Genomic DNA, 17,896 nt, shown 5'->3' with positions numbered 1-17,896 from the left:
GCTTCAGGCAAATTACCAGGAGTTTTCTCACTGCTGCAGTTCTGCTTAAGTCCCTCCACTCAGTTTATCTGATTTGCACTCAGTGTTCAAAGCACAAATCAAAGATCCCTCTCGGGGGAAGTCATTTCTTACCTCCTTTCCTGTCATCATCTCACAATCCCCAATAGGCATTCAACATTTCTACATAGTAGATTCACAATAAATACTAGCTACTTTAGTGAGGTATTCAGAATCATTAAAAGTTTATTTCAGTAACTGCCATATGGATTGAATGATGTAGGTTCTGCATAGTTTTAAAAAATCCCATAATTCCATGTAGCAGTTCTCAGAGAATGCACATGAACAATCAGAAATTGAAGTAAGAGCATTTCAATGTCCTGGTTGAAATGTAAAGAATTGTATCATTGTGTTCAATCAAGTGGAACATAGTCAGTATGATATGTCTTTTCCTCAAATTTCCCCTGAAAGGAGACTGTGTTCAAGGACATTGATATTTTATTTTAAAAGTAAACTGACTTGCATTTTTTGCAGTGTTTTTTTGAGATACAATATTCCATTGTAATGCTTTGCAAGTATGCCTTTGTATACTACCTCATAGAGGGTCCCCTTCTTACCAACTGTGTAACCTTTAATCTATAGGTTTAATTCTCAGAACCCTAGCTGTTATCTCTAAAAAGGAATTAATAATAGTTGCATTATCTATATTACATGGTTGTTAGGAGTAAATCAAATGATATATATAAGGAAAAATAAGTTATAGTGTTCTATACCACTGTCAGATGACTATAGTTAACAATAACATATATTATATAATTTCAAATAACTAGAAAGAGGATACTGAACATTTCCAACACAAAAAAACTGATGAATGTTTTAGATGATGGACATGCTAATTATCCTGATTATGATACATTACATGTATTGAAACATCACTATGTACCCCATGACTAGGTACAATTATTATTTGTCAATTAAAAAATAAAAATTAAAAAAGAATATATATAAAAGTAGAGGTCAAATTTACTTTGTTAGTATGTGAACTGTTGTCTCTTACCCTCTTTTTTTTCATAAGTTTGGAGTCTCATAGGACATAAAGAAGTTAGAAAGTCATTAAGGAAAGCCAGGTCTGGTGCCACAGGTATCTACAGCATTACGAGAGGTCGGGAAGCCAGCAGCCAGAGCCTGCTGGGAGAGACCAAACACTTTATACATGGGAAATTTACACTAATAGAAAAATTAGTTTATGGTGCGTTTTCCTTAGCAATACTTTTCATAGAGAGAGTTGGTACTCTTTTTAAAACATAAATTGGCATAATAAACTGAAGATTTTTACAGATGGGTGGTGAGTATCTGCAGGTCGATGTATTTTGTTTATTTTCATGTCTATTTAAGATTTCCCACAATAAAAATTTCTAAAATTACATTTATAATGCAAGTTTTAGAGTATCTAAGTATAGGTGTATCAGTCCATTCTCATACTGCTATAAAGCACTACCTCAGACTGGGTGTCTTATGAAGAAAAAATTTAATTGACTCACAATTTCACAGGCTTCACAGGAAGTATGACTGGGAGGCCTCAGGAAACTTACAGTCATGGCAGAAGGCAAAGAGGAAGCAAGCACATTCTTCACATGGTGGCAAGAGAGAGCAAGAGGATTGTGGGAAGTGACACACACTTTTAAACCATCAGATCTTGTGCCAATTCACTCACTGTCATAAGTGCAGCAAGGGGAAAATCTGTTCCCATGATCCAGTCACCTCTGACCAGGCCCCTCCTCCAGTTCGATGTGAGATTTGGGTGGGGACAGAAATCTAAACCATATGGATAGGTTACATAAGATTTGCATTCATATGACTACTTACTCAGTTCACAGATTGTCTACATAGGTCATAGTCATTTTCATCCATGTCAATTCATCCCTAACACAAACTAGAGAGACACAAGGATGGCCTTTCAAGAAGCGGGGTAAAAAATCTTTGCACTCTCAAAGAGAAACAGATCCCAAACAAGGGACCAGGACTGCAAGAAGAGCAAGAGAAGCCAGGCTCAAGCCATTTGCCCCACGTTATGTTACATATCAATACACATACAGTGGGGGAACAATCGTTTCTTCTCCTGTTGAGAGGTCTGAGCGTTCAGTGCCCACAAAGGTAGGCAAGTGGATTTTTGAAAAAATGAACTGATGTTTAGTAAAGGATAAACGTCTCCTGAAAGAAATCATGTAACTTTATACCCATGGCTCTTAACTGAGCAGTATAGTATTGCTGGGTGTGATTGGTGGGAGTTTAATTTGATCTTTTAGAACTTGTAAGGTATAAAAATTTAAACCAACAACTTAATTCAGAGGTTCAGCATAAATCATTCTGTCAACCTGAAATAACTGCAAGGATCAGATCTAGTTTTAAAGAGCTTATTCCAGTGAAAAGGTGGGAATGGCCACGGGAAAATAAACTCCAGAGAAATGGGGTCAGTGCTCAGAAGTGAAATGTTGAGGTCTTGCTTATGTAGGCAGAAAACAAATTTAACAGGATTACAGCGATTTCTATACAAGGCTGGTTTATGGGTTACGGCAATGCAATGCTTGGTTATAGTTTGTTTTCTTTTCTGTAAAGCTTGTTTCCATTTTCTTTCCAATTTAAAGGTTTATTTAGCATTCCATCTTAGACAATGTGATAGTCATAGAGTCCCTGTGTGAGACAGGTGAGAAGAAAGTCAATCTATAATGAAGATCAACAGTGTAGAGGGAAGGGGTCTTCCCTGGTGCCCTTCAGTCATTTGCAACATTTTACAAAACAATATAGGAAGAAGGCTAATCTATAATCACAAAAACAAAGGTTATAGCTGCCCGTCACATGACTCAGGCCCCATAATCATATTCTTTTAGGACTCAAGGTGAAGTTTCAACAGTTTAGATTTTAAATTACTTATTTTGACAATTCTTATACACAGGCATAGTCTATTTCTTAAAAAGTTGTTCAACAAGTTACCAAATCAGCATTTTATTTCACCTCAACATCTATTAGTCATAGAGTATTAGAACTGGAAGGGGACTTTGCTTCTATAAAAGATGAATTTGGACAAGGATTTACCCTAAATTCTTCTTGGGAATGTAGTGAGATGTACGTGAATTATTTTTTAAAGTGCAGAAATAAATGAAGGTCACCAAAATGAAAAAAAGAAAGGATATGTTTTCAGCTCTTGCTGTAGCAAGAGAATCATCCACCACCACTGTGTCTAGCAAAGACTCAAAGGCAGGCAGAGGAATGGGAAAGCTTTATAATAAAAAGACAGAGAGAGAGAGAGAGAGCAAGCTCTGATTGGAGGTTGTTGCATGGGGAAGCTGAAAGTGAATCTCTTATGTGACTAGATTGGGGAGTGTCTAGCTTTCTCTGGTTTGTCTAGAGTTATAAGCAGAGGCAAAAATTAGGGCAGCTGGTTGTCACTGCCTGAGTCTTGACAATTTCGGTCTGACTTACTGCTGCTGAGCTTGTGGTTTGGCTTCCCAGGCTGGTTGGAGGGGCTGTGGGTCAGAGTTGTGTGCGCTTATGTGGTCTAACTATTGTCTCTGTATATTCAGTCTCGCAAAAAGTATTGTTCGGGATACAGATGTGATTAAACTAATATTTACCCTGAAGAAACTTTCAGTAAAAGAGAACAGAAGAAATAAGACATATACACATATGACTATAATATAATACACAGTGTGTCATAAGAAGGGAATAGAGAAAGTCATAATGGCTCCGGAGAAAAGAAGACACCACACCACATTTTCGAATGTTGCACTCTCAGAAATAGTGTCATCTCAGAGTTTGCACAGGAAGAAGGAAGGGGAACGGATGCTATAAAGTACGTGTTTTATTAAGGAAGTAGCATTCTCATGTTATTGGGAAGGAGTACAAAGACCCAGCCCAGAAAGGCTAAATTATTTTCCTAACATCATTCATCAAATGACAGACCTGAGATTTGCACATGGCTTTGCTAAGGAACAAAGGCCACACTCTTTGCACTAGCGGTTCTCAAAGTTCTTTATCCATGCAAGTATCAAAATGTTAAGGGAGCAGGTGCAGTTCTAAAAATATAGTCAGTATTTTTATTTTTTCTTTAAAACAATAAAAAACAAAGCTATTGTTTTTTATTATTTCAGCTATAGAAAGTAAAACTCTATGGGGTCCTCTTGGCTGGTGGAAACACATAGAAATTGTCGGCTTTCAGTGGAGGGCATTTCAAACAATCTAGGTGTCTCTGTGAGACTTTAACACTTACCAAGTGGGGAAATAGTTTTAAATAATTCAGCATCACTGCCATGACCTTCTGATGTTTGTGTTCTAGCCATAAGGTAATAGTCACAGATACCTAGTCATAAGGCACGTTTTAAATTTTTTATTCATTTCCTCATAGGATCATTGAGAATTGTTGTCAGGAAGAAAGCAACTAGACATTCTGATTTTCTTGGCACTCCTGAGGAAAACAAAATTGTGGTGGATATAAAAGAGCCAGTTATTGGACTAGAAGTTATATGTTTGTGTGCCAAGCCCTGGACCTGCTGTGCCCTGAGATTTTGTATGATTTAGTCCACCATTCATTCTAATTTCTCTCTTGAGAGCAGAGTGGAATGAACGAATAGTTGAAACTAGGTCCTGTGCAGAACCTTCTTTCATAGAGGGACCAGCAAAAAGGAGGTGTTTTTTTCCAAATCCCCACATAAAAGCGCAAATCAGAAAAGTCACATTGAATTTTCCCTGCTTTAACCGTTCAGTGGGTTAGAAAGATCGATATCGATGTTCAAATACTTCAGAAAAATAAAATCTATCTTCACATTGTAGTGCCTTGAATCAGCGACACTAGCAAAGGTACAATTAAAGTAGAAATCTTTTCCTTTTGCCCTTCTACAGTTTACTCATTGATCTCAAAGGAATTCTAGGAACTGGAAATTTAAAAAACATTGTACAAAATAAGTAAACCAAGAGGGTCACACAGAGAGAAAGATCAGATTCAGCAGCCGCAGAAACGGATTTCCCGCTCTTCTGGGTTCCCCTCCCACAACAGCATGGGAGCTGTTCTCTCTCTCTCTCTCTCTCGCTCGCTCTCTCTCTGTCTCTCTATCTATCTCTCTGTCTCTCTCTCTGTCTCCTATGCATTTGGAACGCCACTAGTCCTGTACCAACCTTGCATGAACTGGGAGAAGAGTCACCTGCATGATACTCCGAAGTGTTCTAGGCTCTGCATCGTCAAACACATGATGAGAGAGCCTTGTTTTCACCAGCGGTTATGTTTATTGTTCTCAATCCGTTTATGGGAATAACAGAGATGCTTTTAGTCCATAGTGCATATCAGTCTTACTCTCTGGTTTGCAGTGTAGGAGTAGGATGGAAATAAGCATGCATATGGCTGTTCTTTCCACCATTAGTCCTGGAGTTGTGTGAAGGTGTTGGAGGGAGAATATCTGTAACACAGGTATCTGGAAACGGGTCTGTGATGCCAGTGGCTATCAGTAGACCAAGTTGTTTTACACTTTCGTTTTCTTTTTTTTTTTTTTTTTTTTGAGAGGGAGGGTCTTGGTATGTTGTCCAGGCTGGTCTCAAACTCCTGGCCTCAAGCAATCCTTCTGCCTCAGCTTTCCAAAGCACTGCGATTACAGCATGAACCACCTACCTGGCCTTGACCAGGTTCCCCTTACAAATACCAAGTGGGGCAGACAATTGTAGGAGCATGTGCTCTACACAGAGCTATTGTAAGGGGGAGGGGGGTGTACCCAGCTCCCAAAGCTCGTAGGTTCTTGGCCACTCTAACCCATAAGAATGGGGAAAGGGGTCCCGGAGGCATGGTGAGCTTACCGCTGGAATAAATATCGTGGACCCAAAGAGTTTTTGAGAGAGAGAGAGAGAGAAAGTGATTGTGCCATTGGAAATTGCCAAAGTCTTCATAATCTAAAGGGAATATTTATGTTAATAATAACTTATATATAAGTCATGTAAAGTAAGGTAGGTTAAAAAATTTAAAAATAAAGATCTCAAGGAGTTTAAGAAGGACTATGATCATATTCAATTGGGATGAGAGAGATGTAAGGGAAGGGATAAAGACAGATGTCAATAGGAAATTAAAATTTGGAGTGATCCTTGAAGTATAACTGAATTTGCACAGGCACAGATGGAAAAGGGAAGGGTGCAATGGGCGCTAGGAAGAGTGTGTGAGAAGGCGAGGCAGGCAGAAGCAATTGCTGAGCGTGCTGGAAGCATGAGGTATAGTTAGGGAGTGCAAATCATAAGGCCAGAATGACAGTTTGGCGTCCTATGGTAGAGAAATTTGAGTGGTCATTTAGCTTACAGAAAATTCATGGGGTAGTCAGGACAATGAAAGTTTTAAACAGTAGATGAAATATTTATACTTGTTTCCAAGTTAATTCTCGGATTTACTACTTGAGCAAACTGATGTGAGCTCAAATGGGATCAGGAGGTACGGAGCTCATTTAAGAGAGAATTTCAAGCAGGCAGTATGTGAACTAAGGTGATAGCAAAGGTGGAAATGTGTTTGAGAACGACTACAGAGACACCTTCCAGAGAGGTTAAAATTGTCAAGTTGGAGAGGCAAAAGGAGAAGGATTCTGACAGAATTCATTATTCTATGCAAGAGTCTTACTCATTCCCATCTTGACGCCAAAGACGAAGCAGTGATTAAAGTATTCGTATGCTCTGCCTCCTCCTTTCCTTTATAGCGCTCTATCCTGCCTACCCTCTAGGATCAGCTTACTCTTACCTTTCCCATGAAGCCTTCCACAAATAGTTCAGGGGACATTGACAACTCTCCTATTTGAACTTTGACTGCAATAAAAATTAACCATGAGGCTCCTTTTGAGAGTTAAGGAATTGATACCTCCTAGGAACAAAAAAGAAATCTGGAAACCTAAGTTACTCTGTCACAAACATTTAGCACCCTTGGCATTTTCTACCTCAGGGGCAAAGACTTACCATGGCCAAAGAGTACAATGTAATTAACCAGGGACTTATATGTAATTAACCAGGTGAATTATTTGGTCATGCTACTTCCTTTTTTCTGTCTTTCATGTCTGTGAAGACTCATTCAGTTGTTTGGCTTGTCTGTCCAACATCCTTTTCTGCATCAATTTTTGTCTTTCTTTTTTTTGTGATGTAGTTTCGCCCTGTCACGCAGGCTGGGGTGCAGTGGTGGGATCTTGGCTCACTGCAACCTCCGCCTCCCGGGTTCAAGTGATTCTCCAGCCTCAGCCTCCCGGAGTAGCTGGGACTACAGAGCCACACCAACACACCTGGCTAGTTTTTGTATTTTCAATAGAGATGGGATTTCACCATATTGGCCAGGCTGATCTCAAACTCCTGACCTCAAGGAATCCACCCACCTTGGTCTCCCAAAGTGTTGGGGTTACAGGCATGAACCTCCGTGACGCCCTTTTGGCTCTTTCTCATTATTCAGCAATCCCTCACTCTTATTTTTTGAGACTGCTTTTCTTACACTTTTTTTCTGCTATATAACCACGTATTGTTCAGTGGGTTTGCATACTGAATAAGGTGATAACAAACATTTTTGATTTCTCTGCCCAGCACCCCTTCCAACTCCACCTCCAGTATTATATATCAAAGTTTTTGCCCCAAAATTCAGGTATGAAAATTAGAGAAGGAATTTCTCATTGGGTTTATATAAACTTGTAAACATTAAATAATGAGATTCAGAAAATATGATTAAGTCTAGATTTTATTTGAGCACAAAGTTTAAGGCTGTCACCACCCGGGTAACAAAGACTCCAAAAGAATGGAGTCAGTGCTTCCAAGTAAGTATGGAGGGTAAGGTTTCACTTATACAGGTACAGACAGTGAAATGTAACAGAGTTGCAGCATTTTTCATACAAGACCAATTCTTACATTATGTTACAGGAATTTGATTGGTTATAGTTTACTACATTCCAAGGAAGACTGATTCAACATTTTATAAGGAGGGGTAATGGACTCTTATTTCTGGCACCTTTCAACTTTTCCTAATAATCATCTTCAGCAGGAGAGAAATGGACTGAATCGGAGAAGCAGAAGTTGCAGCTTCATGCTATGTGACTCGGGCCATATAGCCACATTTTTCTCAAAGTTCAAATGATTTAAAGTTGCAGCAGCTTTAAGTTTGAATTATTTAATTTTACAAACTAGAGTGCTCATGCTGTAAGGGCAGCCATTTTTGCTGTTCTGTGCATTGAAGAACTAAGACTCTGGGCCGAGAAAAAAAAGTGAAATCACCACAGGAGCAGAGTGGAGGAGGCAGTGAGCATGTCCTGAAGGCGGGCTGCCTGTGAGACCCACTCATGTTCCCGTCTTCGAGTTACAGCAGACATGCAGTACTTACAACACATTTCTTTGTTCATGACAATTTAAGACTCTGTCACTTGCAACCCAAGTAACCCCAACAAATACAATGAGCATAACTGTTTATCTGTTTATTTTTAGTAGAAGTTATATTTCTTGAGATGAATGAGAGAAATGTTTTATTTGAAAAAAAAAAAGAAACATCTATAAATTAGAAGAAAATACCTGTACTTCTGCAAAATTACAAAAGGATAAAATTTCTAAGCTTCTAAGCTTTCAAATTTCTAATCTAAGCTTTCAAATTTGTGTGTGGTTTTTGTTTTGGTTTGGTTTGGTTGTTTTGAGATGGGGTCTCTCCTCTGTCACCCAGGCTGGAGTGCAGTGGCGCGATCTCAGTTCACTGCAACCTCCGCCTCCCGGGATCAAGGGAGTCTCCTGCCTCAGCTTCCTGAGTAGGTGGAATTATAGGTACCCATCACTACACGTTACTAATTTTTTTGTATTTTTAGTAGAGACAGAATTTCACCAATTTGGCTATGCTGGTCTTGAACTTCTGACCTCAGGTGATCCGTCAGCCTCCGCCTCCCAAGGTGCTGGGATTACAGGCTTGAGCCACTGTGCCTGACTGAATTACTGTTTTTTAAATAAATAAATCTGTATTTAAGATGAACTAGGACAGATTTACATGCAGTAAGATTTTACTAGTTTCTACTTTTAGTTATACTTATTCAAGAAAAAGGGCAGCTTTTTTATATGAAAAGTAATTAATTCTGAGTTAAGATACTGACTGCAGTCAACTGTAACATGGGGGAAAATTGTATCAATTAGAAGCAGCTTTAATGAATTATTGCAGCAGAAAACAGTTTGTGTTCCAAATTTTAATCTCATTATTCTTATTTAACTTTCATTAGAGACTGACTCTACTTTCTCTGCTTTTACTCATGAATTTAGAAGTGCAAATGATTTTCTTCATTAGAAAGGCTTCCTGAAATAAAAATAATTATAGGTGGATTTAAATTATGAAAACCTGCCACCACCTAATTCCCCAAGAAATCCAAGAAGCACTTTAGTGATCATTTCTCTTATTTTCATAGCTAGCACTTAAAATGACAGTACACACCATAATTTGAAAGTATGTACACATAGAAAAAACCCATTCAAGCTGCCCGTTTAGTCTCCCATTTACATCTCCAAATGCCTGTGCTTAATGGTGGTTATAATGCAAAGCTGGAAAACTTCTTTTGAAATTTTGATTGATTCATTTCTTTTTCAGAACCATAGAGTACAAAACGTTTTAGCTTTACTTCATACACAGGTTTTGCCTACAGTCAAGGTGTCTCTGTAAAGCTATTGGCTTAATGAAATCAATAATAATGATATTGTGGTAAAGTGCTGGCAAATATAGCTCCAAGTTAATTTAATTAAACTCCCATAATTGTTTAGGGCATTAGAGAACTGGAAAGACTTCAAGGCAGTGATTTTGTTTTCATCAATATGTGGGAGCCCTGTCTGGCGGCCCTTCTTGAATAATTACTAACTCTCTTCAAAGAAGATATACCTGCATAATATGCTCCTTCTTTCATTCCGCCAAGTGTGCGGGCGGGGACTGTTTAACCTGAGCCGTGTTTGAAATACATTACAAGCTTGAAGTGACATCTAAACTATTCCAAAGGAAATGCTAATTATGAATTCCTGGGAAAAGAGCAGGGTGTTGAAGTTCAATGGTGCCTTTCATCTTGAGGGCTTACACATGGCAATGAACTTGAGTGTCACATCTGCAAACAAGAAGACAGCCTCATAAACAGCCACTGATTTACTCTTGCGTTAAAGGAAGAAATTCCTCTAACAAGTAAGCTGAAGAATCCCTGCATTAAAGCAGAAAGAATAAGAGGGATGAGAGTGTTTTAAACTGCACTATGTTTAGCTATTCTGTGTCACTATTTCTGATACTAATAATGTATTTTTTCACAAAAGTTAGATACAAAGAAAAAAACTTAACAAACATCTCAAGATTAAATCTTAAATTAACTTCCACTTTTGTTTGAGGCTCTCAGAAAAAACAAACATATGCCTTAAACAAAAATACACCATTCCCCTCTCCTCTTTTTAAAGTGAGCTTCCATTATGGACCAGGTACTTTATATAGTAGCAATGCAAAGGTGAGTAAGGTAAGAATTTTTTTCCTACAGAAGTTTACATCTAAGGAAAAACAGATAGTTTTACTAGTTAATGAAATATAGAGGGGTCTGTAATACAAGCATAAGAAAGTTTTGAATGAGTTCAGCAACAGATATTATCAAAACTACTTTACAAAATACAGTTAACTTTTACTTTCATCACACATTGTGAATCAATTTGCATTAAAAATTTAAGTCTTGCAAAGAGCAATCCATTTAATTCATTTTTTAATCTTCCAAATAACTTCAAGAGGCAAATTTCTCAAGATGAGAGCAAAGACATTCTTATTTTGTTAAAAGTGAATGCAATTTTATTTCCTCTTTAAGTATGATTTTTTTCATAGCTTACATAGCCTTTGCTTATATGTACAGATATTTTCCCTGACATTTCTTCAAATCAAATCCTCTTTTTCAGGGGCCAACATGAACTCAGCTTTCTACAAGAAAGCAAAGACAGAGCTTATGTATAGGCATCTCTCACTGCTTATTGGTTGACAATTTATAGCATCTACTAAATATTTGCACTTGACTACAGCATTTTTGCCAGCTGAATTATAAAAGGAAAAAGTCCTGTACCTTCCTAGTACAGTGATGAGGGAAGAAAATTATGTTGTTGTTGACGATGATGATGGTGGCATTATAGTATAGCAAACATTTAATTAGCGTTTCACCAATTCTCACCCTTGATAAGATGTATACAATTTATTATTATCTCCATTTTACAGATGAGATAACTGAATCTTTGAGTGTTAAATTAACTCACCTGTTTAGATGGCTTGTAAGTAGCACAGTCAGGATTCAAACTCAGATCTAACTGGCCTACATGCATGCTTTCAATAACTATAATTTGTATTGAAACTTTGGAAACAAATTCATTTGTATACAGTCTTGTTTGATTTATTATTTCATTTTATTTATTTTGAGACAGAGTCTCACTCTGTAGCCCAGGCTGGAATGCAGTGGCAGGATCACAGCTCACTTTAGCCCTGACCTTCCAGGCTCAAGACATCCTCTCACCTCAGCCTCCTGAGTAGCTGGGATCACAGGTGCTTGCCTCCACGCCATTAATTTTTGTATTTTTTTTGTAGAGATGGAGTTTTGCCATGTTGACGAAGCTGGTCTCAAACTCCTGAGCTCAAGTCATCCTCCTGCATCGGCCTCCCAAAGTGCTGAGATTACTGGTGTAATTTGAGCCACCATGCCTGGCCTTGCCTTGTTTGATTTAATAGCTTCATCTATTTGTCTCTAACAGGGAATTGGCTCTTTGACTTAATATGGAAACTTATCTACTTCTAAATGCTGATGATTATTTCCAGACAAATAATTTTGTAACTAGAAGAAATCTTACAGATCACCCGCTTCAAACTTCTTATTTTAAAAGTAAAGAAAATAGCCTTCAGAAAAATCCTTGGTGACCCAAGGCATGTATACACACACATAACTATACATACATATATATAGGTGTGTGTATGAATATATACACATATATACATATATACTTATGTATATGCATACATATATTTATATGCATACATATATACATATATACTTATATATATGCATACATATATATGCATGTATATATACATATATGTGTATATATACGTATGCATATATATGTATACATATGTACACATACACACAGAGATACATATATATATATACACACACAGGTACATATATATGAGAGATACTTAAGTTACCTGAGTCTTTTAGCCTTAAAGTGTCTCAAATATTTTCATATTTATTGGAGTTGTTTTTTACTATGCCTCATACTTCTTACTGTCTAACTAACTTGCTCTATTTTTTTTTTGCCTCCTTTTAGCATTTTTTTCTCATCCAATTGCTCTTGCTAATGAGAAAACAGACCACCAAGCATGCTAAAGTCATGCCTAATATAAGAAGTAGTAGACTGTGAGTGAATGCTTGAGGAAATGTCAACGGATAAGATGGATGTGTTTTTTTATGTGACCTTGGTGACTGTGACAACCAAAATGAGTGATTGAGACATAAATCTCAATCATTGAGGCTTACTGAGCGAGCTTGAGGACAAGTTACGGATGCCTGTGTGGCTGCTTTTCCCGAAGAGATTCTCAGAAGGTTTAGTAGTTATACATCTTCCTTAGAAAGTAGGAGGCGACAGTGAGAGGAATGATTACATACCTGTGAGACTTTAATTAGGGCCCAGTAAGTTTACATTTTACATAAGATAACGTGAACATTTGAAGAAAAGGGGAATGGAGGGAGCAGACATCTTGAGGAAGAGTGAAGGAATGAGTACTCTCATTTTAGCCTTGTTCTATACTGGAAAGATAAGTCATTAATGGACATTATCAATGTGGAATCTTTCAAAAGGGTCGGTTTCTGCTTAGCCCTTGGAGAAGAAAGCCTAATGGTGCTTAGTGAGGGAGGGGTACGGCGAGGTGTGCCCCAACCCACATTCCATCATGGCCATGAACTTAGCTTCCAGGGTTTCCCTGGGGTCCCCTCAGTCAACAGGGGGTCCCTTCAGTCATTTGAGGGCTAGAATTTTATTTTTCTTTCTTCATAGATCTTAATGTTTAGAAAGCAGGGTTTTGGTTTTTTGTATGTGTCTTTGTTTTTTCATTTGTTGTTTTCTGTTTGTTTATGTCTCATTCTAGGCCATGGCAAGGTTCATGGATAAATCATTTCTGAATAAAGATAAAAACAGCTGAATGCATGTACATTATCACATTTTCAGTCTAGAACACCAATCCTATTTTTACTTAAGTTAAAATTTTTTTCTGTTGTGGAAATTATGACTCAGAAAAATGGAAGATTTTGGAATACAGCCACAGAAATCACTTTTACTTTCCAGCCTCCTATTCTCACTCCTTTGGGATCCAGTGAACTGCGAGGGGATGAGATCGTACAAAGAAAATGCTGCCGCTCATAGTTATGCACCTTAATTCGGCCCCAACCAGAGGTGGCTGTTGCCACATCTCTAGGTGCTGAGATGAAAGTGGGAGGCAGAGAGGTTTCCGTGTCCCTCTAATCCAGCCTGCTTTAAACCATTAAGCAGATAATACAAGGGTTTAGAGGCTGATATGGGGCAGGACAAAGCAGCTTATTCTGCATTTCTGAACATTGTGGCAGGTCAATCATGAGCAAATAGTAACAAAATAAAAAGTCATGAGAGATCTTTATTACATGAGAAGTAGGCTATTTGATATTTGGTTATCATTGGTGTCTTTTAGAGGCCTGATAAAAGCATCTTTTTTTAAGATGAAGTCTCACTCTGTCTCCCAGGCTGGAGTGCAGTGGTACAATCTCAGCTCACTGCAACCTCTGCCTCTGGGGTTCAGGTGATTCTCCTGACTCAGCCTCCCAAGTAGCTGGGATTTCAGGTGCATGCCACCACACCTGACTAACTTTTGTATTTTTATTAGAGACGGAGTTTCATCATGTTGGCAAGACTGGTCTGAAACTCTCAACCTCAGGTGATCTGCCCGCCTTGGCCTCACAAATTTCTGGGATTACAGGCGTGAGCCATAGCACCCAGCTGCATCTTTTTATACTTGAATTCTGAGTCAACTGAGAACCACAACCATAAAGACAGGCACGTAGGGGTCACAACATCACCCTGATTGCTGACAAAGGTATTATGGAAGAATGTGCACAAGTCAACGTTAATCCTCAAACACAATCCTGAGTAGACTTACTCACCTACTAGGGCAGGCATCTCTACATCAGCTAAGTTGGATGTGGGCTTCTAGCCAAGAGAAGGATGGGCCCTGCGGGCCAGTTTCTCATTCCCAACTCTTCGGTCTGATAAGTCACCTCAGCTCCCGTGGAGTAAATTAGGGGCCAGAGACAGGCAGGCAGATTAGGGTAATGGTGCTCCTTCCTCATGAAACGAAACATGAAGATGGAGAATAAGCATCCCCAGATATCACGAGTGTTCATGGACATTTGATCTAATATTTATTGTTCTATATATGTACTAGGCTTTACATATATTGTGTCATTTGCCCTTAAAATGCTTTACCTCACCCTAGGCCCAATGCAGTCCCATGAAGAACACTATAAAAGAATTATAAGTATTATTATCACCATTTTATGGATCAGAAAATGGAGTCTTAAAGAGAGGTTATTTAACTTACTCAAAGAACATAGATAATAATTAGGAGAGTTAAAAGTCAAATACAAACCTGTGTTTCATTAAAACCCATTCTTTTCACATCCCTAGTTATTTGTCACAGTAATACATCTGTTGATACCAAGCACATTCGATTTCTTAGCTGAAAACCATTCTAAAGCTGTGTTGATGGAAATTTGGTAATTCATTAATATAAAGTTTAGACTGTTTTTTTTTTACTTTTTACTGTGAAATAATTTTAGACTTACAGAAAAGATATAAAGATAACAGAATTCCCATATACTCTTTACTCAGCTTCCCTTAATGTTAATATCTTACATAACCATAGCATAATTATCAAAACATGAAATTAACATTGGTACAGCACTATTAGGTAAACTACATACTTTACTCAAATTTCACCTTGGTTGTCACTATGGACTGAAGTTTTTGAGAGTAGGAACTGTATTGTATGCATTTTTATATCCACAGTGCCCAGTAGTATATCTGGTCCAGAGTTGATGATAAGTGGTTGTGAAATGAATGAATGGATGAATGAATTTTAAGTCCCATACTACAACTTGTGTGTGTTTGTGTGTCTATGCATCTCACAGGTTTAGAAGCACATGAGGAAAGTCTGTGGCTATGATTTGAATGAATGAATGTTCTTCAAAACTAAATTCTGCATTGACTTTATGAAGCACAGGCCTTTAGAACTGTGAGCAATTTGTAAAAGTAAAAGAAAGTGTACTAACAAGATGGAAACAAAGATAAAGTGGAATCTAGTAAATGGGCAGAAGGCTGTGGTGTTATTTTACTGTGTATATATATGTGTGTGTACATATGTGTGTGTACATGCATGTATATGTGTACCGGTGTGCATATATATGTGTGTGCATGTGTGGAGTATATGTGCACATGCATGTGTGTGTGTGCATTAGAGTGTGTATGTGTGTGTCTTTCATAACACACTTCAGTAAGTACCTGGGCAAGAGATGTAATAGTAGCTGGCAATCAGTCCTGGATTTCTAGGCAGGTTTTAGAGCTTTATTGTAAAACAAATTCATGGAAAATCTCTTGCTTGAAGAAGCAATTCAAGCAGCTGCTTTTAAGGCTCTACTTTCTTTTGCACTGACTTCAGTAGAGATAACATTAATGAAGCATGAATTTGCTATGACAATGGTTTCTAAAGACTTGAGAAATAAACACTCTTTCAACTTAACCTTTATAACCAAAGCACATGAAGTCAGGAGAAAGGCAATATTCAAAGCACACAATTCCTATTGGTAGCTTAATGGACTCTAAAATGGCCATTTTTCTTCCTGTTTCTTCCATCTCTTTTTAACAGAACTTAAACTATTAATGTGGCAAAAAGTAGAAAGGCAAGAATATAGCATTATTCGTAGTTGGGCAAAACTGGAATACAAAATTGTTACGAGAGCTGATTTTTTTTCAAAAAAGTTCAGCTTCATAAAAGTTTTAATCATGTTATTGTTGTTTAGATGGAAGACGTCATAGCACGTATGCAAGATGAAAAAAACGGAATTCCTATTCGTACGGTCAAAAGCTTTCTTTCCAAGATACCTAGCGTCTTCTCTGGTAAGTCTGCATGGAGCATAGCTCTATTTTTTCCTGTAACTCTTAGATAACTATTTAAAACTGATTGCAGTTGTTCACGATTGAAACTCCCTCTCTAATCCATTATTCGATAACTACTTACAAAATGCCCGTGGCATGTTTATCATCATGTGAGACATTTGAAATGACAGTAAAACAAAACACCAAAAATCATGACCCTGCTGTAGGTTAGTTTGTAAAGGCAGAATGAACAAATGTGTAGTAAAACAATATTAAAATAAATAAAGATGTGTAAGAGCCAATGTTATGAAGGTTGTAGATGGGAATTAGGAGGGTGAAAAAAAATAGTGATTTCTTTTTCCTGATTGATGGGGAGTCAGGAAGGGGTTTCTACAGAGCAGTGGTGAGCTGTTTGAAAGATGAGAAAGAGCCGTATTCGCTCAAGACCACAGCAAACACCACCTGCGTTCAGTGACCAAACTGCAGAGAACTTAGGTCAGGTTATGAGGGTCTTTGAAAGCTACCCAAAAGAATCTAATTCTGATAAAAGGGGAAATATGGAGACATTTAAAATTTTTTACAGAGGATGTCGTGACGAAAATACTCGGAATAAACTGGCATTCAGTAAGGGCAATAGCCACTGTGACAGGGGTGAGTCTTTGGCAGAAATAGTTTGGGTGCCCGGTCCTGATACCCAAGGGCTGAAGGAATAGAGAAAAAAAGCATGGGGATTTGGTGAATGGGGGGCATTCAGAATAAAAGATGTAGCCCAATGGATTTGTTTTTTGTTGTTGTTGTTGGTTTATTTTTAAATGGAGAGACTGAGAGAGAAAAGAATCATTATCCAAAGTGGGGAACCCCCACGGGTTTGATTGGCAGTGACTATAGAAACCCAAGACAAAATGAAGAGTTGTAAGTTAAACATCTGTGCTCTGACTCCAGGAGGCAGTGAAAGCGCCGGTTTTGGGGCCTGGGTTGTGCTGGGGCATGGCCTAGCACAGCTTAGGGAAGAGGTGAGATCAGACAGCCCAATGCCTCAGCAGAGAGGAGTGAGAAAAAGGCGGCTGACGCTGAGTGTGGGTGGGAAGGGTGCTTAAGGGTTGTGGGCTGCTTCCTCATGACCGGGATCAAGGGAAGATTCGTGATCAGGAGGCTGTCAAGCCTGGGAAGAAGGCGGAGATCAGGACAGGAATAACAGGGAAGCAGGCCTCCGTGTTGGAGTTTGAGAGCTGTGTTGCTCTCAGAAACAAGAGAGGGAGCTTAGAGCTGAGAGCTACCGTGGAATGACATTTTGCTCTAACAAAATGTGCCCTCTTTTTTCCCTGTTACTCCCTCTCACTCCCACTTCATTCCAGTTTCTTGCTTTTTCTTAATGATGCCTTGTAATTTTCACATCTGCGGCTTCACTCCATCTCTTCTCTCCTCATCGTCCCACATACAGGCCATTCTGACTGTTAAATTCCATCCATTCTTCAGTAGTCAGTTCAGAGAGCTCTGGTGAAAACTGTCCTGAACCTTTTGTCTCTGTGCTGTCAAAGACCTTGGTTTTTTGCGTCTCTTAAAGCAGTTCTTATGCTCCACTTTGTCTTAGAGTTATTTTGTATATGTCCTATATCTCTAGCTAAACCTTAAACTCCATTTGGTCAAGGACTCAGAGAGTTCACTTCACATCTAAGCACACATATAAAAATGTTACTCATATGTTGACGAGCTAATGAAA

General features: G+C 38.3%; 1 protein-coding gene across 8 annotated transcripts in view; it reads left to right on the top strand.

Moving 5' to 3' along the window:
* RGS7 (regulator of G protein signaling 7) overlaps positions 1 to 17,896 on the top strand; it is a 556,614-nt gene that overhangs the window by 242,917 nt on the left and 295,801 nt on the right. For all 8 annotated transcript variants that reach the window (XM_064383646.1, XM_021666925.2, XM_021666924.2 and 5 more), the window contains one exon: positions 16,101 to 16,197. In XM_064383646.1, the coding sequence (XP_064239716.1) occupies positions 16,101 to 16,197 (97 nt within the window). The remainder of the gene's footprint in view (positions 1 to 16,100; positions 16,198 to 17,896) is intronic.

The sequence above is a fragment of the Aotus nancymaae genome, unplaced genomic scaffold, assembly GCF_030222135.1.
Source record: "Aotus nancymaae isolate 86718 unplaced genomic scaffold, 86718_ANA_hifiasm-v0.15.2.pri h1tg000032l_0, whole genome shotgun sequence".
In the NCBI taxonomy this organism is placed as follows: Eukaryota; Metazoa; Chordata; class Mammalia; order Primates; family Aotidae; genus Aotus; species Aotus nancymaae.
The sequence above is the reverse complement of the archived record's forward strand: the minus strand, read 5'-3'. Positions and strand labels throughout refer to the sequence as shown.